At 40.4% G+C, this 24,431-nt stretch overlaps 2 protein-coding genes across 3 annotated transcripts in view; one reads left to right on the top strand and one right to left on the bottom strand.

Moving 5' to 3' along the window:
- Positions 1-596, bottom strand: part of LOC139764399 (uncharacterized) — a 32,045-nt gene extending 31,449 nt beyond the window's left edge. For both annotated transcript variants that reach the window (XM_071690989.1, XM_071691069.1), the window contains exon 1: positions 316-596. In XM_071690989.1, the coding sequence (XP_071547090.1) occupies positions 316-331 (16 nt within the window). In that variant the 5' untranslated portion in view covers positions 332-596. The remainder of the gene's footprint in view (positions 1-315) is intronic.
- Positions 597-4,012: 3,416 nt separating this feature from the next.
- On the top strand, positions 4,013-23,990 carry LOC139758845 (carbohydrate sulfotransferase 11-like). Its single transcript, XM_071681070.1, has 7 exons — positions 4,013-4,060; positions 6,039-6,157; positions 7,588-7,705; positions 13,318-13,476; positions 15,501-15,685; positions 16,036-16,504; positions 21,958-23,990. The coding sequence occupies exons 1-7, from the start codon at positions 4,013-4,015 to the stop codon at positions 22,180-22,182; spliced, it is 1,323 nt and encodes a 440-aa protein (XP_071537171.1). The 3' UTR covers positions 22,183-23,990.
- Positions 23,991-24,431: the final 441 nt, after the last annotated feature.

Genomic DNA, 24,431 nt, shown 5'->3' with positions numbered 1-24,431 from the left:
CACCATTGCCTCACACCAGTGTGCCTGGACACACCCGTTGTTATACCAAGAAATGTTGGAAACTGAGAAACCTAATACATTTATCTCTACGTAGTTGGAGAATCACTTTTTTTCTAGGGTCATCTTGGAAATGCGACCCATCAACACTCCCCGCTCGAATTCTGTTTTCCAATAAACAGAAAGTCTTGAGCTACTATTTTGAGCATGAATTGTACACAAGAAAGACAAGTTTTATATATATATATATATATATATATATATATATATATATATATATATATATATATATATATATATATGGTTTAGTTTACTTACTAGCAGTTACACTCATGTGTGGTCGTTTGTGGCTGTGGCCAGCCTAGTGCGCCACTTCAAAACAACAGCAACAAGAAGCCTCAAGCAGCAGTAATCTTTTAGTGATAATGTCTTACTCAAGTGCACAATCTTCACTATCATGAAAACACATTCAGAGAGTAGTAACACTGTAGGAGAACACCCAACGAGCACCGAATTAGTGATATCGACATTGACAGGTTAGTGTCAGGCTGTGTGCTTAGGAAGGGTCACCGTCGGTACCCTGCAGGCTGGCTGCCACTGAGGCCCGCCGTCAGCCGCACTATCTGTTGTGGCTTGACTCATCATTTCCACACTGAACTTTTCAAGTTTCCTGTAACGTGGGGACGTATGCTAAAGAAACCAAAGTAGAATATATATATATATATATATATATATATATATATATATATATATATATATATATATATATATATTATTTTTTATTTTGCTTTGTCGCTGTCTCCCGCGTTTGCGAGGTAGCGCAAGGAAACAGACGAGAGAAATGGCCCAACCCACCCCCATACACATGTATATACATACACGTCCACACACGCAAATTTACATACCTATACATCTCAATGTACACATATATACACACACAGACACATACATATATACCCATGCACACAATTCACACTGTCTGCCTTTATTCATTCCCATCGCCACCTCGCCACACATGGAATACCATCCCCCTCCCCCCTCATGTGTGCGAGGTAGCGCTAGGAAAAGACAACAAAGGCCCCATTCGTTCACACTCAGTCTCTAGCTGTCATGCAATAATGCCCGAAACCACAGCTCCCTTTCCACATCCAGGCCCCACACAACTTTCCATGGTTTACCCCAGACGCTTCACATGCCCTGATTCAATCCACTGACAGCACGTCAACCCCGGTATACCACATCGATCCAATTCACTCTATTCCTTGCCCGCCTTTCACCCTCCTGCATGTTCAGGCCCCGATCGCTCAAAATCTTTTTCACTCCATCTTTCCACCTCCAATTTCGTCTCCCACTTCTCGTTCCCTCCACCTCCGACACATATATCCTCTTGGTCAATCTTTCCTCACTCATTCTCTCCATGTGCCCAAACCATTTCAAAACACCCTCTTCTGCTCTCTTAACCACGCTCTTTTTATTTCCACACATCTCTCTTACCCTTACATTACTTACTCGATCAAACCACCTCACACCACACATTGTTCTCAAACATCTCATTTCCAGCACATCCACCCTCCTGCGCACAACTCTATCCATAGCCCACGCCTCGCAACCATACAACATTGTTGGTACCACTATTCCTTCAAACATACACATTTTTGCTTTCCGAGATAATGTTCTCGACTTCCACACATTCTTCAAGGCTCCCAGGATTTTCGCCCTCTCCCCCACCCTATGATTCACTTCCGCTTCCATGGTTCCATCCGCTGCCAGATCCACTCCCAGATATCTAAAACACTTTACTTCCTCCAGTTTTTCTCCATTCAAACTTACCTCCCAATTGACTTGACCCTCAACCCTACTGTACCTAATAACCTTGCTCTTATTCACATTTACTCTTAACTTTCTTCTTTCACACACTTTACCAAACTCAGTCACCAGCTTCTGCAGTTTCTCACTTGAATCAGCCACCAGTGCTGTATCATCAGCGAACAACAACTGACTCACTTCCCAAGCTTTCTCATCCACAACAGACTTCATACTTGCCCCTCTTTCCAAAACACTTGCATTCGCCTCCCTAACAACCCCATCCATAAACAAATCAAACAACCATGGAGACATCACACACCCCTGCCGCAAACCTACATTCACTGAGAACCAATCACTTTCCTCTCTTCCTACACGTACACATGCCTTACATCCTCGATAAAAACTTTTCACTGCTTCTAACAACTTGCCTCCCACACCATATATTCTTAATACCTTCCACAGAGCATCTCTATCAACTCTATCATATATATATATATATATATATATATATATATATATATATATATATATATATATATATATATATATATATATATATACTTGTCCCTCAACCCCACTGAAGCTAATAACCCTGTTCTTATTCACATTTACTCTTAACTTTCTCCTTTCACACACTTTACTAAACTCAATCACTAACTAATTCAGTTTCTCACCCGAATCAGCCACCAGCGCTGTATCATCAGCGAACAACAACTGACTCACTTCCCAGGCCCTCTCATCCACAACAGACTGCATACTTTCCCCTCTCTCCAAAACTCTTGCATTCACCTCCCTAACCACTACATCCATAAACAAATTAAACAACCATTGGGACATCACGCATACCTGCCGCAAACTGACATTCACTACTCGTGCACATACCTTACATCCTTGGTAAAAAAATTTCACTGCTTCCAGCAACTTACCTTCCACACCATATACTCTTAAAACCTTCCACAAAGCTACTCTATCAACCCTATCATATGCCTTTCCCAGATCCATAAATGCTACATACAAAACCATCAGTTTTTCCAAGTATTTCTCATATATATATATATATATATATATATATATATATATATATATATATATATATATATATATATATATATATATATATATAGAGAGAGAGAGAGAGAGAGAGAGAGAGAGAGAGAGAGAGAGTTAATTATGTGATGAATCATACTAAGACTGTGTAATGTCAAACTGGGTAATGTTGAGGCTACGGGAGGCTTGGTACTTGCTCACTTGTGCATACTCAAGTAGTCCTGGCAGGAAGGATGGTCTCGTGAAATGTCAGACGACAGCGACAAACATATTGTCACAGCCTCAAGGGAAGTGGGGAATTGGGGTGACTAAGTTAAAAGAACCGTGTGACGAGGCGAGGATCCTCACTGCCAAGAGTATAGGAGTAGGGGCTTCACTGGTATTGTGGTTAGTGTCGGTGACCATGATTTACGCACGTTTTGGTTTGAATCCTAGGCGTAGCAACTGACCCACAGTCATCCCAGCTGCCGATCCTCCTCTCGAGATCGGTCGATAAATGTGTACCTGACTTAGAAGCAATGATTTGATAGCTTTTGTTAGCTTGGCTATCATCAGGCCGGCTTACATTTTCCTTTTTCATTTACAGTGAAAACTCTTGTCTTGTAGGCATTTGTAATGAAATTACCACAGAAGCAGATGAATGGTACTGCTAAGCCAAATGGTCCATTGGGACAATAGAACTACAGAATAAATGTTGTCCACTATAACAGCTATATTTTACCACATACTAGCTCTCATGTCATGGGCTATGTATAATCTGTCATACATATATCGTATGACAAGCTCACGTATAGATGTTCAAGGCAGTTGTGAAATTTTAACACAATACAGAGCAGAGAGGCTGTGAGAAATACATTGATGAAAATGCTCTACCTCTAAAGTGACTCCGCTGCCAATGAGGGCTCATGTAATAATGTCTCCTACCACAACCCCAGCAAATCTAAGGTATGCACCTCTGACTACACTTTCTTGTTCGACTCTGCCGCTGCGAAGGGGAGGGCTCAGGTGGTAGTGTATTACCCATCCCAATATCTCAACAAACTCAAGGGATATCCCGTCCCCTACCCTTGGAGTAATCCATTGGGTAGTAGGCTGTTGACATGAGCCGCTAAGGGTGGTACTACCATCTCCTGTCTGCACAGTCGTTTTCTTAAATACAATCATGATGGAGTCCAACAAACCTATGGCCTCTGCTGCCCTACATCATAGGGTATTAAGAATCTCCGGGTTTCCGCTTGACTACTGCCAATGAGGAGAACTCAGTTGCAGTAGCAGCCTCTCCCACGACCTTTCCCTTTCTTGTATACAAGACTTGCCTCTTTTTCTATTCATTACACCAACATTCGTGGCCTCTGTAGTAACCTCTCTTCTGCTGGATGCCTTCTTTCCTAATACCTTACTTCTCTCTGGGACCCAGTCGTCTAATGATGTTCTCACTAGTCCTTTTTCATATCCAGCTATAATATCCATTCGCGATACCGGTTCAGAGGTGGTGTCTGTGTTTATTCCAGCATCAACACACCTGTTACACGACTCGAGGGCCTTGAGCCCTCAAACTTTGACGTTATCTGACTCAAGGTCTGTCTCCCAACTAACATTGTTTTCCTTTGGTTCGCCTACTCCTCTCTTAATTCTGCATATTTTATATCTTTCTTTACCTACATAAATTCCTGCCATGAGACTGGAGTCTTCTTACGGGCAAGCCGAATTCCTCTACTTACGGGATTTCAACGTTCACCATAGGGAGTGGTTGAATTTTTCCCATACGTTGGTGGTGGTGATGGTGGTGGTGTTTGCGGCGGGGGGAGTGGGGGGGACTACCATCTCATGTCTTTCCCTGTACCTCGAAGCTTTGGAACCAACATAAGTCCTTCCCTACACCTTGAGGCTATGGAACTCTATAATTTCATGTTTTTCCCAACTATGACCTGATATATTAAAAAAAAAAAAAAATACAGGTTCTTCATTTCCTCCAAAATTCGTAAATACTTTCCCTTCTTTCTTATTTCTCCCCTTTAAGTGACTTCATATTTCAATTAAGGCCCGACCTAGACGTGGACTTTTGTCCGTGATTGGAGCATCCAAAGTATAAGAAACGAAGAAAATATTAATTGACCTCGATTAGGGCATTCAGTTGCCGATGCTGTCAGCTGATATGAAAAAGAATAAGAAGAAAAACAGCAAAAACATATCTCCGTCTATAATCTGGATGACAATTACAATAACAGGGAGAGAAAAACGAGGCGGAGATGACCGTGAGGAGACAATACAAAGAAAAATTAGACAGTACACCAGTAACAGACCACGGACAGAGCACGGACCAAGAGAACTCAGCAGGATACGGAACACAAGCCAAATGATACGGCTAGTCGGCAGAATACAAAATATAACGGAAGAGAGGCCAAGATGATTCAGTTGGAAACAGAGGAACACAGAAGAGACAAGGAATTGATAGGAAACATAACAACTTAAAAAAGGGGGGGGGGAGAAAAAAAGACGGCGAGATTTGACAGGAAACAGAAGACAACAGACCGAGAGTTGAAAAAAAGAAAATAGATAGCCCATTTAAATACAACAATCCATGCCAGAATGAGGCCGCTAGTAGCGTATCTTTAACAGGACAACAGACGAGACGGAGAATAATCACAGAGAAACAAAAGACGATAGACAGGACTAACAAGAGCTCAGTTGGGAGCAGAACAACAGAAAGAGATAAGGAGTCAGCAGGAATTAAATAACAACAAAGATGATAAGAAAATGATAATAAAAAGACATGAAGTAGCGGATAACGGCAATTAGATGGGAGAAGTACATGAGGTTAAGATGACAGGAAGAAACGCTGTCATAATAAAAGTGAACGGAAATTGATGAAAATGAATATAAACGAAAAGTTTCAAAAGAATGAAAAGTAGATTTACATGAAAAAACAACGAAGAAAACAAACAAAACAAAGGAAGATGACGTCAAACAATGGAAAGGAGAACCAACAACATCTGTAAGGAGAGAGAAAGCAAAGATGACGATGCCACCACTAAAATTAAAGAAACATTTTCTAGATGTAGTACGAGCAGATATGATAAATATTTCTGTTCCGAGGTGCGCCCTTTATCGCAACAATTTCAGTCTATGTTTTTGAAGGTTCAGAACGAGATATAGATAAGGTCGTTGGCATCATAATATGAATATAGCAAGATCTAGCAGTGCGAGCAGCAAGACGAGTGAAAGTAGTTCCGGGACCCCAGGCCGCAAATGACCTACCTCAGCTTGGGCTCTGCATCACCTGGAGTATTATCATCAGCATTTCACGGTAAACTAATTGATGAAAAAGCCCGGGATACAGTCAAGATACAACCAGTACAAGTTATTCTCCGTGATGCTTTTGGTATTTCACATGTTTTGATCCAGACCTACGATTAATGTTAAAGCGTTATCTTCATGTAAAGTTATACTTTTTTTTCATGATGGCGGCTGTTAAAATATGATTTATCGTAACAGTATTGGTTAATGATTACTTATAAGAAAGAAACATGTTAAATGCTGTGTTTCACCAATTACCTACACCTACAATCAAGGAATATCACTTGCATCTATGTCTACTTCTGAATATTTGTGAAGCATTTAAGCTTTTTTTCCCTCGTTGGTAACCTACCAGGCAGTGTGGCAAGTTACAAGATTTCACCTTTTCAGGTTAGTCGTTCCCTCGTACCGACGACAGTTAGGCAAAGCCTCTCTAACAGAACAGAGTGACATGTGTCTCCCGCCTCATGAGATATTCATTGACCAGAGTGTAGAGTTATGGTGTGAAAAATCTATACAAATACCCTAAGAGTATTGTTACCCGAATGTGCCGTGTCATTGGAAGATGTTACATTCGTCTCCTCGAGATTTCAAGCTCGTCATTGATTAAGTATTTGAGAAGTTAATGATAGTCATGAAGTTCAGAGGTGGAACTTATCATGAATTTCTGTCATTTCTGTAACTTTTAAACCCATAAAATCTTCATCACATGATGCTATCCTCAGCGATGCAAAGTGTCCGTCGCATGCACTTCGTCGTGACGGTAAGATCCTTGGATATGGTGGCTTGGTGTCTTGTCTGACCCTCCACGCTAGCACCGCCGTGCTCAAGGAGTTAAGAACAGTGATAAGCTTGGCTGTGACCCTACTTAGTGTATGCACAATATATTCATTCCATCTCATGCCTGGAGATCGACAGGTCATCACAAATCGCCTCATATCACACAGCAAGTTTCATTATACTCAAATGTGGTATTCCCTGTTACTCTGAAACTCGTTTATTTAGTCATTTCAATACATCCCTCCACCACAGTGAAAATGTAGATAATGTACAATATCTAGCACATCTAGGCTTGGAAAATGTCACCTATGGACCTCATTTATAGTGACGGGAACGCAATGATGATTATGTGGGTGTTGATGAAGGTGCTTGTCTCGGTGAGGTTGTGATGGCGAGGTCGTATCGTCAGTGTTGGCGGTGGGCAGTTGTGGTGTTGGTGGGGACGGCTTGGTTGTGTGCCGTGTGGCTAGAGCACTCCACTTCCAACTCCACCTTCCGCCTCCCCAGGCCAGCTTTAATGAAACCCACCCTGGCTGTTTCCCACAACACCTACCACAAAACCTATTACAACACTAGCACCCCTACGAAATACAACCAGACCATAAGTACCATACAGACGGTCACACACGCTATCATCAATACTCCCCGGTCTGTTACCAGGCACGAGACCAGTGGCAGCTCTGACCCCAGCAACACCAACGCTCAACAGGTCACCACAGCTCCGGGGCGACGGCACCAACATCAAGATGCTGGCCAACTTCCCTCGGCTGCTCAGAAGGTAAGCAGTAAAGACAGACGCGCAGGCATCTTCTACCCGTCCAGCCATCTGTCTCATTCTCAACACCATAGCACACAAATACATGACACTAGCAACTAGCGCTAGACTCAGGGACCAACTTTAATCTATTGTCAAGCTTTAAGTGTGCGATCAGAGGGTAAGATAACAGGACCACAAATGTAAACTGATCTCAGCAGGTGGCGAGGAAATGATAGATAATGTAATTTACATAAAATAGTTTTGATATCGAAAATCTTTTTTATGGTGAAACGTATCATAAGAGGTATCATTTCAGGAACTCAGCAGACGCCAGTTAGACTCTATCAGTCAGTCGCCTGCTTCCTTATAAATCGTCACTCATTCCTCTCCTCGTGCTTTCTGTCGTCTTAGATATTTTTCTTCCTTCTTCTAATTGAGTACCTAATGCCCTAAATCCATTTCATTCTAGGACGTCTATCATCAGGAGTCCTGTTCAAATACTTCCTGTCATGTCATGCCTTGGATTCTCTGTACGTGACCATACTACCTAATCCTATTCTCATTCGTTCTATCATAGATGTTACATTCAGATCCCCTCTTACCCTGATGTTTCTCATCTTATTCGTTCTTGTATCTACTCAAATTAGCCTAAGTACTCTCTTCCGCAGCCTGGTGATCGTGAACATGCTTCTTATCCATAAAAGAGTACTTTATTGTGTAGCACTTCAATGGTACGTTTATGTCTCAGTATTGTAGGGTATGGCAACCTGAAATTCGTAATTCTATTGTTTACTGCCATTTGCTGCTATAGTGTCATTACATTTAAGACGACTTGTCGGAGGTGGTGATCTATCTATCTATCTATCTATATATATATATATATATATATATATATATATATATATATATATATATATATATATATATATATATATATATGAGAGAGTATCATTAAATTTTAGGGAGAATAAAAAGATGTTCTGGAAGGAGGTAAATAAAGTGCGTAAGACAAGGGAGCAAATGGGAACTTCAGTGAAGGGCGCAAATGGGGAGGTGATAACAAGTAGTGGTGATGTGAGAAGGAGATGGAGTGAGTATTTTGAAGGTTTGTTGAATGTGTTTGATGATAGAGTGGCAGATATAGGGTGTTTTGGTCGAGGTGGTGTGCAAAGTGAGAGGGTTAGGGAAAATGATTTGGTAAACAGAGAAGAGGTAGTAAAAGCTTTGCGGAAGATGAAAGCCGGCAAGGCAGCAGGTTTGGATGGTATTGCAGTGGAATTTATTAAAAAAGGGGGTGACTGTATTGTTGACTGGTTGGTAAGGTTATTTAATGTATGTATGACTCACGGTGAGGTGCCTGAGGATTGGCGGAATGCGTGCATAGTGCCATTGTACAAAGGCAAAGGGGATAAGAGTGAGTGCTCAAATTACAGAGGTATAAGTTTGTTGAGTGTTCCTGGTAAATTATATGGGAGGGTATTGATTGAGAGGGTGAAGGCACGTACAGAGCATCAGATTGGGGAAGAGCAGTGTGGTTTCAGAAGTGGTAGAGGATGTGTGGATCAGGTGTTTGCTTTGAAGTATGTATGTGAGAAATACTTAGAAAAGCAAATGGATTTGTATGTAGCATTTATGGATCTGGAGAAGGCATATGATAGAGTTGATAGAGATGCTCTGTTGAAGGTATTAAGAATATATGGCGTGGGAGGCAAGTTGTTAGAAGCAGTGAAAAGTTTTTATCGAGGATGTAAGGCATGTGTACGTGTAGGAAGAGAGGAAAGTGATTGGTTCTCAGTGAATGTAGGTTTGCGGCAGGGGTGTGTGATGTCTCCATGGTTGTTTAATTTGTTTATGGATGGGGTTGTTAGGGAGGTGAATGCAAGAGTTTTGGAAAGAGGGGCAAGTATGAAGTCTGTTGGGGATGAGAGAGCTTGGGAAGTGAGTCAGTTGTTGTTCGCTGATGATACAGCGCTGGTGGCTGATTCATGTGAGAAACTGCAGAAGCTGGTGACTGAGTTTGGTAAAGTGTGTGAAAGAAGAAAGTTAAGAGTAAATGTGAATAAGAGCAAGGTTATTAGGTACAGTAGGGTTGAGGGTCAAGTCAATTGGGAGGTGAGTTTGAATGAAGAAAAACTGGAGGAAGTGAAGTGTTTTAGATATCTGGGAGTGGATCTGGCAGCGGATGGAACCATGGAAGCGGAAGTGGATCATAGGGTGGGGGAGGGGGCGAAAATTCTGGGAGCCTTGAAGAATGTGTGGAAGTCGAGAACATTATCTCGGAAAGCAAAAATGTGTATGTTTGAAGGAATAGTGGTTCCAACAATGTTGTATGGTTGCGAGGCGTGGGCTATGGATAGAGTTGTGCGCAGGAGGATGGATGTGCTGGAAATGAGATGTTTGAGGACAATGTGTGGTGTGAGGTGGTTTGATCGAGTAAGTAATGTAAGGGTAAGAGAGATGTGTGGAAATAAAAAGAGCGTGGTTGAGAGAGCAGAAGAGGGTGTTTTGAAATGGTTTGGGCACATGGAGAGAATGAGTGAGGAAAGCTTGACCAAGAGGATATATGTGTCGGAGGTGGAGGGAACGAGGAGAAGAGGGAGACCAAATTGGAGGTGGAAAGATGGAGTGAAAAAGATTTTGTGTGATCGGGGCCTGAACATGCAGGAGGGTGAAAGGAGGGCAAGGAATAGAGTGAAATGGAGCGATGTGGTATACCGGGGTTGATGTGCTGTCAGTGGATTGAATCAGGGCATGTGAAGCGTCTGGGGTAAACCATGGAAAGCTGTGTAGGTATGTATATTTGCGTGTGTGGACGTATGTATATACATGTGTATGGGGGTGGGTTGGGCCATTTCTTTGGTCTGTTTCCTTGCGCTACCTCGCAAACGCGGGAGACAGCGACAAAGCAAAAAAAAAAAAATATATATTCATACTATTCGCCATTTCCCGCACTAGCGAGGTAGCGTTAAGAACAGAGGACTGGGCCTTAGAGGGAATATCCTCACCTGGCCCCCTTCTCTATTCCTTTTTTTTTTGGAAAATTAAAAAAAAAGGAAAATGAGAGGGGAGGATTTCCAGCCCCCGCTCCCTTCCCTTTTAGTCGCCTTCTACGACACGCAGGGAATACGTGGGAAGTATTCTTCTCCCGTATCCCCAGGGATGATATATATATATATATATATATATATATATATATATATATATATATATATATATATATATATATATATATATATATGTTTGCAGATAGAGTGGCAGATATAGGGCGTTTTGGTCGGGGTGGCGTGTGAAGTGAGAGGGTCAGGAAGAATGTTTTGGTAAATAGAGAGGAGGCAGTGAAAGCTTTGCGGAAGATGAGAGCCGGCAAGGCGGCGGATTTGGATGTTACTGCAGTGGAATTTATTAAAAAGGGGGATGACTGTGTTGTTGATTGGTTGGCAAGGATATTCATTGTATGTATGGATCATGGTGAAGTGCCTGAGGATTGGCGGAATGCATGCATAGTATCAGTGTACAAAGGCAAAGGGGATAAAGGTGAGTGTTCAAATTACAAGGGCATAAGTTTGTTGAGTATTCCTGGAAAATGATATTGGAGGGTATTGATTGAGAGGATAAAGGCATGTACAGAACTTCAGATTAGGGGAGAGCAGTGTGGTTTCAAAAGTGATAGAGGATATGTGGATCAGATGCTTGCTTTGAAGAATGTATGTGAGAAATACTTAGAAAAACAGATGGATTTGTATGTAGCATTTATGGATCTGGAGAAGGCATATAATAGGGTTGATAGAGATGCTTTGTGGAAGGTTTTAAGAGTATATGGCGTGGGAGGTAAGTTGCTAGCAGTGAAAAGTTTTTTATCAAGGATGTAAGGCATGTGTACGAGTAGGAAGAGAGGAAAATTATTGGTTCCCAGTGAATGTCGGTTTGCGGCAGGGGTGTATAATTTCTCCATGGTTGTTTAACTTGTTTATGGATGGGGTGGTTAGGGAGGCGAATGCAAGAGTTTTGGGGAGAAAGGAGCAAGCATGCAGTCTGCTGTGGATGAGAGGGCTTGGGAAGTGAGTCAGTTGTTGTTCGCTGATGATAGTGCTGGAAGCTGATTCGGGTGAGAAACTGCAGAAGTTGGTGACTGAGTTTGGTAAGGTGTGTGAAAGACGAAAGTTAAGAGTAAATGTGAATATGAGCAAGGTTATTAGGTTCAGTAGAATTGAGGGACAAGTTAATTGGGATGCAAGTTTGAATGGAGAAAAACTGGAGGAAGTGGTGTTTTAAATATCTGGGAGTAGACTTAGCAGCGGATGGAATCATGGAAGCGGAAGTGAGTCATAGGTGGGGGAGGGAGAGAAGATTCTAGAAACGTTGAAAAATGTGTAGAAGGCGAGAACGTTATCTCGGAGAGCAAAAATGGGTATGTTTGAAGGAATAGTGGTTCCAACACTGTTATATGGGTGCGAGGCATGGGCTATAGATAGGGTTGTGCGGAGAGTGGATGTGTTAGAAATGAAATGTCTGAGGACAATATGTGGTGTGAGGTGGTTTGATCAAGTAAGTACTGAAAGGGTAAGAGTGAAGTGTGGTAATAAAAATTGTGGTTGAGAGAGCAGAAGAGGGTGTGTTGAAATTGTTTGGACACATGGAGAGAATGAGTGAGGAAATATTGACAAAGAGGATATATATGTCAGAGGTGGAGGGAAGAGGCGGGAGATCAAATTGGTGGATGGATGGAGTGAAAAAGATTTTGAGCGATCGGGGCCTGAGTATACAAGAGGGTGAAAGGCATGCAAGGAATAGAGTGAATTGGAACGATGTGGTCGACGTGCTGTCAGTGGATTGAACCAGGGCATGTGAAGCTTCTGGGGTAAACCATGGAAAGGTCTGTGGGGCCTGGATGTGGAGAGGGAGCTGTAGTTTCGGTGCATTACACATGACAGCTAGAGACAGTGTGAACGAACGTGGCCTCTTTGTTCCTGGTGCTACCTCGATGGAGGGGGGGGATACTATTTCGTGTGTGGCGAGGTGGAGACGAAATGGGTGAAGGCAGCAAGTATGAATACGTACATGTGTATATATGTATATGTCTTTGTATGTATACTTATGTATACGGTGAAATGTATACGTATGTATAAGTGCGTGTGTGGGCGTATGTGTATATACATGTGAATGTGGGTGAGTTGAGCCATTCTTCGTCTGTTTCCTTGCGCTACCTCGCTAACGCGGGAGACATCGGTTAAGTATGATATATATATATATATATATATATATATATATATATATATATATATATATATATATATATATATATATATATATATATATAATATACCCACCCTAGTGAAATTCACTTCTGGAACCCAACCTATGTACTTAACCAAAAAGGTCCTTCCTCGTAAACTCGTGGTCCTCCTGCTTAATGCTAATATCACACAATCTAGCTTCAGTTTAGAATTATGTTTCCTCTGTGGTCTTATTTTCACGTCTTCATTAACCACGTAATCAGCCTCAAGCTTTACATGATCACATTTTCCCATTGTTGTACAACATCTGGTATTTTCTGTTTCTATTTTATCATATATCAAGATATATCAACCCCCCATGTGTGAGTGTGTGTATGTTTATACCTTTTCCCGTTGCAGAACAGCTTGACTAGTGACTGGGAATCCGTGATGTCAGAGCGTCGCGCAAGGGTGTCACACATCTGCCGCCGTCACTATAAAACTCTCAAGAGGTTCACGGTCTTCGACAGACTGACCTTCGACACGAAGCACCACCTTGCTTACTGCAGGAATGCAAAGGTAATGTAACCAAAAAAAAATGGGAGAGATACTGTGGGCAGTAACTTAGGGGAAAGGAACTCGTATGTTCTCTCTGAGCGAAACTAAACGTAAGAGGAAAGAGGAAGAATGGTTTCCTAGAGGTAATGTCTAGGATTAGTGTGAGGGTGACAGCTTAGGGTGGGATGGCACTTCTGCTAAAAGAGGAATCATGGGAATATGTGAGTGTAAGGAAGTGGGCCCTACACTGATTTGGGTGAAAAGTATGATGGATTACGAGGTGCATAATTGTTATTGCTTGTGTACCTGGTAGTTTGAAAAATGAGGTTGAGAGGTGAGTTTTAAAAGCTAAGTGAATGGATCAACACTTTCGAAGCGAGAAAGGTGACTGTGTTGATGATTGGTTAGGATTTCAGTGTATGTACAGCTGAAGCTAAGGTGTCTGAGGACTAGCGGGATGGCTATATAATACCACAATGAAGGCAAGGAGGGTGGGGGGGGGGGGTAAATATTGAAATTACACTGGTATATAAGTCTGTTGAATATACTTGGTAACTTATAAAACATGTGACTGAGAGGGTTTCGGCATGTACAAAGCATCAGAACGCTGAGGAACAATGTACCTTCATGAGAGGTAAAGGATGCATAGAATGGGTGTGTGAACAAAAAAATTGTGCAAGAAATACCTTGAGGAAAGAGTTTATATGTGGCATTTATGGTTCTGAAGAGGGTGTATGATACTGTCCACAGACTTGCTTTGTGGGAGATGCTATGGATATAAAGGTTTGGGAGGAAAGCTACAAGAAGTTGGTTTTTTATCAAAAGAGTAAGGTGCTGTGTGAGCAGGAAGAGGAAAGGGGTGAATGGTTTCAAGTCCAGGTGGGTCTGTTTAATTCATTTATGGATGATATGGCGGTGGAGGTAAATGCGAAGGTTTTGTAGAAGGGGGTGGGTTTGAAGTTTGTTGGGGGTTGAGGCATGGGAGATGAGTCAGTTTCTGTTGCAGATGACACAGTTCTGTTCGCAGACTCCACTGAGAAGTTGCATTAGTTTATTTCAGTTTCAGAGAGTGTGTGAAAGGAGGAGGATCAGAATTACTGTGAATAAAAGTAAGGTAATTAGGTTTAGCAGGGACAGTTCTGTTTAAGTACGAGTCTGAATGGAGAGAACCTCAAGTAATTGAGATTTTTAGGGGAAATGAGATGGCAGTGGATGAAACAACTAGAGCTGAAATGAACCATAGGGTGGGTTTGAAGATAAAATTCTCTTTCTCTCTCTCTCTCTCTCTCTCTCTCTCTCTCGTCAAGGCGTGGAAAAAAAAACCACATCTTACTGTCTTATTTTTCATCCCTTATTTCCATTCCAAAGAACGTTAACGCATTGTGCTTATGGTGGTGATAGAGTCCTCAGGGTGCTGTAAAGATGCAAGTCTTGGGTCCTGAATGCAAAAGTACACAAGAAGTTGGATGGATTGAAAATGAAATGGCTGAGGACAATATGTAATGTGAGCAGGATTGATCAAGTAAGGAATGACGCTTTGAGAGGTGTCGAAGTAAACAGAGTATGATTGAGAAAGCTGAACAGAGCGTGCTGAAGTAATCTGAGATATGGACAGGATGATTGAAGAGTGCCTAAGAGAAAATATGTGTCAGAAGCGCAGGGATTGAGGAGGAGGAGAAGATGAGTAAAAGGTGAAAGGACAGAGTGAAAGACACTTAAAGTTACCAGGCCCTAAACATGCAGGAGGGTGTGAGGTGTGCATGGGATAGAGCCATGTGATACACTGGGAGTGACATAATAATAGTGGGAAGAACCAGGACACATGAAGTTGTAGTCAGGCAAAACCACAGAAAGACCTGCGGGTCATCTCTGGCTTCAGGGTTGTGTGCATAATTGCTAGAAAGTGTATGTGAGCAGATACATTATTTCTTCATCAGTTTCTGGTGTTACCTCACTAATGCTAAGTGATGAAAAGGCATGAAAAATGGAAGTTTCTGCTCTTACTTTCTACTTTTGACCTCTTACCCACAATTTCCTTTCTTCAGGCAGGCACCACCAGCTGGCTGAGGACACTACTGGAGTGGGCAGGTGAAGATGTGTCCAACATGACATCTCTTCAAATACATGAAGCTGCCATAGATACTTTTCCACCCTTGACAGCTAAGGATGCTGCCAGGGAGATGCAGGTCCCACCTATCACTTTCATCATGGCCAGGCATCCCTTTACCAGGTGACATGCCATAGTTTGAACAAGTATTGCCCTCATCAGCCAAATGGCCAGGACTCTGTCCCACAGCCATGGAAAAGGGTTACTTATCAAACTGTTTTAAGGGGCTTTCACTTAATGGAGAGTCCCTTCATATAGTCATAATGTGTGATAAACAAAATACTTGAATTGTGAATAATCACTTTCTTGACCACATGCAAATGAGCTTAACTCTGAAATACAGTAAACGAGTAGACTAATAAAGAATTCAGTGATTCATGTGAAATCATGAACAAGAAGTATCTTTTCTTTTTAATTTTTCTTCAACTACGATGGTAAAAAATGCATTAAATTTTTTCTTTTCTTGCCTTCAGGCTAGTTTCAGCTTACAGAGACAAAATACCAAAGAATTACAAGAGGAATCTCCAGCTAGAAATGATTGCCAAATATCGTGGACAGCAAATTAATAACAGCTCTTCTGAGGATGAAAGCAGCGCATTGGAGACGTCGTTAAGACACACAAAACTGATTGAGAATAAAAAAATGAATGATATAAAAATTAATAGTAGATCTTCACATCAAGAATCCATTGTGATGAGAAATGACTCCCTTTCAGTCAACGAAGCACCACACGAGATACAACTCACAACTAATTCATCTTTCATGACAACATCAGACACAAGTTTTCCTTCCTTCCGGGAGTTTGTGCTGTATGTGAGCGACCAAGTGCTGCTATGCTTACCGTACATCAACTCCAACTGCATGAAGAATATTGATGTTCACTGGCAACCCCTACATGACCGATGTGCTCCCTGTGACATTCAGTATGATGTCATAGCTAAGGTAAGCTCATTTCTTTAATTTTTCAAAAGAAAAGAAAAACATTTTTTTCTTACTTAGAGGTTCCAGTCTCGAACAAAAGTCCTCATCAAGGCCAGGCCTTAATTAAAAAATAGAGATGATTATGAACAGGAAAAAGAAGAGACGAGAAAGTATTTTAATTTTGGAGGAAGTGAAAAACCTGCCTTTTGAATTGTCCTAGGTCATGGTTGTTAGGAAATATAGAAGGTAGAGAGTCCCAAAGCTTCGAGATGTAGTGAAAGAAAGAGTTATCAAAACAGCCCACCCTTGAGTTGCTAACAGCCAAACAGTAATCATGTGAGGAAGAAGCTTGCCAAGTATTGTGTGGTCTAGTTAGTGCTGAGGAAACACAAGCAGCCAACTCTCAGGAGCCAAAAAAAATCGGGCATACCTATTGAACAGGGAAAGTGAACCACCATTATGGCACGGCAAGAGGGTCAGTCAGCTTTTGAAGTTTGAATGGGAGAGTTTATAAGTCAGACTGATTTTGACTCTACTGCTGGAACCACCCCAGGTGTGAGAGTGGTACTCCATACAAGAATGAATCAAACATAAATGTAGCAGCTGTTTAGAAGGAAAGAAGCTTCAACATATAAACAGGACACCCTTTTTCATAGAAACAGAGTTGGCTATTTCCATAATGTGGGGTTTCCAAGAAAGAAGGAATGTAACAGTAATACCAAATATGTTCATTGAGTCAAGAGTTGGAATTACTGAGCTGTCAAAGGAGAGATGAGAGTTGTGAGGAGTTTCCAATAGAGAGATGGATAGAAACTGGGTCCTGGAAGCATTAAACTTAACTAGGTTTCATCTAACCCAATAAGATATTCTGTCCAAGTCTCAGTTTACTGAGGAAGCTGTTTCAAAATGAGATGCAGATCAAGCTAAAGAAGGAGCAAAATTGAAGGATGCGAATGAATGCAGCATATGAGTGTATTTGTTTTTTTGTGGGAGAGGAAATCACTAATAAAAAGGAGAAAAAAGCGGGGGACAGGCCAGAACCTTGAGGGACACTGCTGTTGATAGTGAGGTAGTGCCAGGAAAAGACAAAAAAGGCCACATTTGTTCACACTCAGTCTCAAGCTGTCATGTGTAATGCTCCGAAACCACGCCTCCCTATCCACATATAGGCCCCACAGACCTTTCCATGGTTTAACCCAGGTGCTGCACATGCCCTAGTTCAATCCATTGACAGCACTTCGACCCCAGTATACCACATCATTCCATTTCACTCTGTTCCTTGCATGCATTTCATGCTCATGTACATTTACATACATATACATGTACATATCAACATATACATACATATCCATACACATACTTAGCCATGTACATACATACACATGTACATATTCATACTCGCTTGCCTTCATCCATTCCAAGCGCTTCCCCACCCCACAGGAAATAGCATTGCCACCCCCTGCATCAGCGAGATTGTGCCAGGAAAACAGACAAAAAAGGCCACATCCATTCACATTCAATCTCTAGCTATCATGTATAATGCACCAAAACCACAATTCCTGTCCACATCCAGGCCCGACAGACCTTTCCATAGTTTACCCCAGTCGTTTTGCATGCCCTGGTTCAGTCCATTGACAGCATGTCAACCCCGATATACCATATCATTCCAATTTATTCCTCCTTGCATGCCTTTCACCCTCCTGCATGTTCAGGCCCAGATTGCTCAAAATCTTTTTCTTCCATCCTTCCACCTCCAATTTTCCAATTTTTTCTCCTGCTTCTTCTTGTTCCCTCCACCTCGACACATATATCCTCTTTGTCAACCTTTCCTCACTCATTCTCTCCATAGTCCAAACCATTTCAACACACCCTCTTCTGCTGTCTCAACCACATTATTCTTATTACCACACATCTCTCTTACCCATTCATTACTTACTTGATCAAATCACCTTACACCATATATTGCCCTCAGACATTTCATTTCCAACACATCCACCCTCCTCCATACAACCCTATCCATATCCCATGCCTTGCAAACATATAATATTGTTGGAACTACTATTCCTTCAAACATACCCATTTTTGCTCTCTGAGATACCATTCTCTTTTTCCACGCATTTTTCATCGTTCCCAGAACCTTCACCACCTCCCCTACCCTACGACTCACTCCCACTTCCATGTTTCCATTTGCTACTAAGTCCACTCCCAGATATCGAAAACACTTCACTTCCTCCAATTTTTTTCCATTCAAACTCACATCCCAACTAACTTGTCTGTCAACCCTGCTGAACTTAAGATATAAAGACAAAACTATAGATCTACTGGCCACTTTTCACCTTATTGGACATTGCAATGCAATGCATTCTTTGGCTGTTGGAAACTCAAGGAAGGGCCATTTTGATAACTTACTTTCCCTACACTTTGAAGCTTTGGAACTCTCTGCCTTCTCATGTCTTTCCCAGTAATTATGACTTAGCACATTTTAAGACAAGTTTATTGGTTCCTCCACAATTCATAAATACTTTCTTTTTCCCTTTCATAATTCTCTCTATATTTCAGTTAAGGCTCAGCCTTGATGTGAACATGGAAGAAAAAATCCCCCAGCTGGCTGACTAACCTAGTTCCTGACACTGTCCCTGCACATGCCATCACCATTATGTTTGCAGCTGCTGTAGCTCATCATATGAAACCATCACAGTTGTTGGTCACTTCTCCCATGAACATGTAGTCAGCTTCCAAGGTTTTTCTGAATCTTTTGCCAACTCAGTAAGTTATCATACTTGTCTGTGTGGATGAGTTTATTTCATGGCCTCTGATGACATATTTCAAGTGTATGGTCATTATCTTTTTGGTCATATCTTGTCCTGTTTCCCCCATAGCAAGTAGCCAGACATCCATCTCAAGGTATACCATATACCATGCTATTCCTCTCTGCAGCTTTTATCCCTTTTTGTTTCTTGTGACTTACCTATCTTCTTCCTTGATGAAGCATCATTTATTCATTTCCTGTCTTTTAAGAATCTTAATTATATCTGAGGCTTTCCTTGCCTTTGGGTCTGTTATATACCTCATGTTTTCCACTGTGTTGCTTTCAACATTCCCTCTGCCCCTTTTCAGTATGTTATTGGCTTTCATTTGGAGTTTAACTAATAAACCTTCCAAGTATCGCAATTTCTTGAATGCCTTCATAATACGTCTCTTCTCTACTTTCAAGGGCACATTACTGCGGTTAGAATATGCAGTAGTGAATACCTGAAGGAAGAGAACAAATACATCATAGAAGCATCCAAGAAGTTGTGTTACCCCAAAGGTTTGTAAATTAATCTAAAGAAGTAGTGCAGTAACATAATGAAAAGGCATAGAGGTTATATTTACTGCAATAGAGTAGAAAACAAAAGGTATATAACTGTTGCAAATCCAAGGAAGGCCTCAGCTATAAAAAGGTGATTAAAGAAGACAGGAGTAAAAATTTTTGATTTGTCAGGAATGAAGAAAAGTGTTGCACTGAAAACGAAATATGGTAAAGATTTATGATGATAGCATGGCATGCTGTATACCTTGTACTGGATTTTATCTTATTTTTCTCATTTTTTTCAATTTCTTGTGTTAGCAAGGTAGCTTCAGGAACAGACAAATAAAAGCAAGATTCACTAACATCCATTCTCAATCTTTTGTGTGTAATGCACCGAAGCCACAGCCACCTATCCACAGCCAGATCAACAAACCTTTCTATGATTTCTCCCAGTTGCTTCAAATGCTCTTGTTCAGTCCATTGAAAGCATATCATTTCTTGCAGTGGATACCTGACCTAAGGGGAATCAGGATGATGTTCAGCCAAAAGGATATTGAACATAAAGCTGATATACATCATTACAGACAGCATAGTCATGTTGTCCACATTACACAAGTATGGCCACTTCCCAAAGTGTCAAGGAGGTGAAATGATATATTAAAGACTGAGTGAACAAGGGAGAAAACCTTAGAAGTAACCCACATATGAATTTGGCTATCAAGACCAGTGTAAAGGTCATCAAAACCAGCAGGTCTAAAATGTGGTATTTCTGCACCTATCATGCTGACCAGAATAACAAGCAGCATTGAAAGTTAGCTCAAAAGTATTTTGTCACCGATCATTTGTAGTAAATGTTTTGCCAACTACAGCATTATAGACAAGGTCCCCATTTCCAGCTAGAACTAAGTTTAATATATTCACATTAGAAATAGGTTTCCCAACTAATTACAATTGAACAAGCTTAGATAGATCCCAGACCCAGTGTTATTGGCAAGGTATTCTCCCTGCTTGGATACCAGTATGTTCAAATCTTCCTTTGTAATTAAATATGATACAGCATTTACTCCCCACACCACACACACCAACCTAAAGAATTTAAACAAACTAACACCCTCAGAGCACTTACTGGTACCGGATTTGAACAATGAAAAGAATTAGGTAGTCTCTTCAAGAAACAATTCATCCACTATACCCTAAACTACATTTTCCCTGCCTGGCTACCCACTTTGTCTAAACTGAATATAACATTGCTAAAAAGCACACAAAGCAAAGTACTTAGAATAGTGACCAGCTTCCTAGCAATCTCAAACATTTAACTTATGCACAATGAAAAAAATACTTTCAATGCAGCATCATCTCATTATGCTCAACACTCATTTTTGGCAACTGCAATAGACCCTTTTTATCTAAGTCACTCCATAACCAACCACCATTGCGCATGTAGAAATAAAAAACAGACCCCTGTCAAACTATAGAAACTTATAATCACAGATCCCTTCACAAACACAATAGACAAAATATGCACACACCTAAATGATCCAAAAAGTGCCAAACAACCACCCTCCCAAACCACTTTTAAACACTGCCCCATCAAACATACACTCATCTGAAACTACACTCCCAGACATGTATGAGTCAACCTTTTCCATCTGTGTTCTGGACATCACCCATTGCCCCAACATTACAAACACTGTTTCAGTATATCGCAAGACTGCTTGTGCCCCAGGGTGCAGCTTCCACAATGGAGACACTGAACACTTACTCCGCAGTTGCCTTGCACTCTCCGTACATGGACATACACACATCATCACCACATTTAATGACCTGTGGTCCTGTTCAGTAGATGTGGTTGAAAACTACAAGGGTCCCAAAGAAGCAACTTGTTTCCTGTCTATATATACCTCCATATACATATATCAAAATTATGTCCAGAGAAGATAGCAATCACACATTAATACAATAATATTATGTATGCCTGTTTCCAAAATACGCATTGCAGAGCCTCCTCAAAACACCAGAAAGTGTATTTCTATGCTTGCACATTCCACACATGGTTAATAGATTTAAAAGAATATTGAAGATTTCTAAGAAAATAGTAATATCAACATAATTCATCTCAAGGTAAACCCAAAGAACAAGATTATTAAACCTTTGTGTCACCTAAAGTTGGGTTTTTCCTCAGGTGGAGACCTTTGCTGAGGATGAGAAGTACCTAAGCCAGCTAATGGGGCTTCCTCTGAAGCACACAGAATTCTCCAGGCTACACATTGCAAGAGGTACTCCCACTGCTGACTTTACCAGGACTTACTTCTCCACCTTGAGTAACAGTGAAAGAGACAAAGTATTCAGAGCATTTTATTATGATTTTCTGCTTTTTGGTTATTCCTATGATATGTTTTTTAGATAATTTAGTATCATGTGAGAATGATATATAGAATCTTTCCTGTTCTTTACATCTCCTTAACTTAGAAATAAATGACATTCAGTCTTTTCTGTAATCATTTAAAGTAAATGCTGTTTCAAAGAAGTCTGCTAAGTGCTTATGTAAATAAATACAAAAAAGGATCTACTGTTATGATACTGCATCACTGAGAAAATAATCAGACATGGACAGTTAACCTAATACCTTTCTGTAGTGTTATTTGGACAGTTATGGCACCATTGATTGATACTTATATACTGACTGAGACATCCAAGATACACTCTGGCTGAATGATGGGAAACTAAAATTAGTTGCAGGAAGGCTATTTTGTTAATGATTAACTTGATAAAATGTAACCTGTTTTAAGGTGAACAACTGTAAAATAAAGATATCTGTTTATTAAAATTGTACAGTTTAGGGAATTGAATCCCTCACCCTCTCAGTTAGGACCAGTGCTGAACTACTTGCTGTAAAACTTCAAGTGGTCACCAGTGAAACAGCCCAAAAAATGCTTTGTGATTATTGCCAAAAATTATTACTGATGCTAGTTTTTACAGTGTCATGTAATTTTGTCCTCTGAAAGAATGTCATATAGTCTATTTTCTTTTCCTGATTTTACAGATGCCTTGATCTTTTTATGTTGAATAAAAGCCCATATTACAGAAAAAAACTCATGCATTTGTGCTATAGAAGTGAATATATGAACATTAGTGATATCTGATACCATTCCTGAAACAAAGTAAATCTAATTCTTGAGTTTCCAAACTGCCAAAAACACTGATCTTAACACAGGCTGCCTGGCTACTTTGTTTAATATCCCAGAGTGCAAAGACTGAATACAACAAATAAAAATTTACAAAATCATCTACATTCTCTGGTCATGTACTGTTTGTTGTTTCCCGATAATGTATGTGTAATGACATAAGTTAGCTGTCCAGGGTCACAAATACTATTTTCCAGTTAGGTTGATATCTGGCAATAAACTATTACTAGATTTTCCAATGACATGGTTACCAGGTTGAGTAATGTGGGTAAAGCTTCATAACTTACCTTCTCAGCCAACCTTTCACCATGTGTACATTTTTTGTGACCTGTCATTCATAAAGGCATCAGTTCTTGTGCCACTCTTCATCATATGTATTTCCTATGATGTATCCTCAAAATGCCAGGAGTACCTTAAGAAAGACAGTGAGCAGAGGCCTAAAGACCCTTATTCTATTTTTAGGGGAAGAGTAAAAAATTTACCCAAATCTTAAGTAACAAAAGAAATAAAAAAAATATGGATATCACTAATCAGTCTCTTTTTATACATAGTGTAACATGCAACAAACACAATGTTCTTCCTAAAAATGCCAAAATGATGGAAATGAAATAATTACTTGGGTTATGAAATATAATCATTGAACTCAATATCATATGTTCAGAAAATATATGCATCTCACCCTTCTTTTGCAAAGGGTTTTGACAGTTTTATTAATTCAGTTTTCAATAGTTCTTTTAGCTTGCTCTGTGTTTGCAACAGCAATCCTTTTCAAGGTGCCTTGTCTCACTGGTGTGTGGAGGTAAGTATTTATGCATCCATATAATTAAAATTTTTAGCATTCTGTCAATGTCTTTTTTAGTCATGTCATTGTTTTCTAATACCTCTTTATTGTATCTCACTGGTAATGGGGCTGTAGTCTCCTAATGTGAAAACCTTTAGAATTTATTCATTTTATCACACATCCTTATGTCATTCCCTTCAATTTTCCTCTCTGAAACCCCAAATGACTCAATAAACTTTTTTGATTGAAGTTGGATTTTCTCTTACCTTGTCCACAATATTCTTGCCAAAGTTTCTTCGTTCCTAATTTCCTATCTTGCTGTATTTATTCATTGTTCTCTTATACCTTTCAGATACTGATTGGCTGGAGTGCCACTCATATCTTTGCTACTGCATACCTCAAAGCTCCTGTGCTTCTTGACATCTTTTATTAAAACACTGTTTCTTTATTAACATTCTCTCTGTATTTGAACCCTGTTCCTTCATCATGAATTGTACAGAACTTCTCACCATAAAGCCCTGGTTCTTGGATACTGAACTCCATTTCCCAGTCTATGCTACCATAGAAATTGTTTAGATTTCTGTAGTTTCCACATCTTTAGGTTTTGTTTTACCAACAATATCACATGCACTTTCTTTTGTACAATCCTTGAATTCCAGCTTTCACCATTAAATATTAATCCATCATAAT

This window comes from Panulirus ornatus, chromosome 1 (genome assembly GCF_036320965.1).
Source record: "Panulirus ornatus isolate Po-2019 chromosome 1, ASM3632096v1, whole genome shotgun sequence".
Taxonomy (NCBI): Eukaryota; Metazoa; Arthropoda; class Malacostraca; order Decapoda; family Palinuridae; genus Panulirus; species Panulirus ornatus.
This window is presented reverse-complemented; position numbering and strand designations above follow the sequence as displayed.

Excerpts from the sequence above, each read along its gene's own strand:
- LOC139758845 (XM_071681070.1), top strand. The coding sequence starts at position 4,013 with ATGATGGAGTCCAACAAACCTATGGCCTCTGCTGCCCTACATCATAGG. Across the intron at positions 7,706-13,317 it reads TTCCCTCGGCTGCTCAGAAG|AACAGCTTGACTAGTGACTG; the intron begins GTAAGCAGTAAA and ends TTCCCGTTGCAG. Across the intron at positions 16,505-21,957 it reads AGTATGATGTCATAGCTAAG|GTGGAGACCTTTGCTGAGGA; the intron begins GTAAGCTCATTT and ends GTTTTTCCTCAG.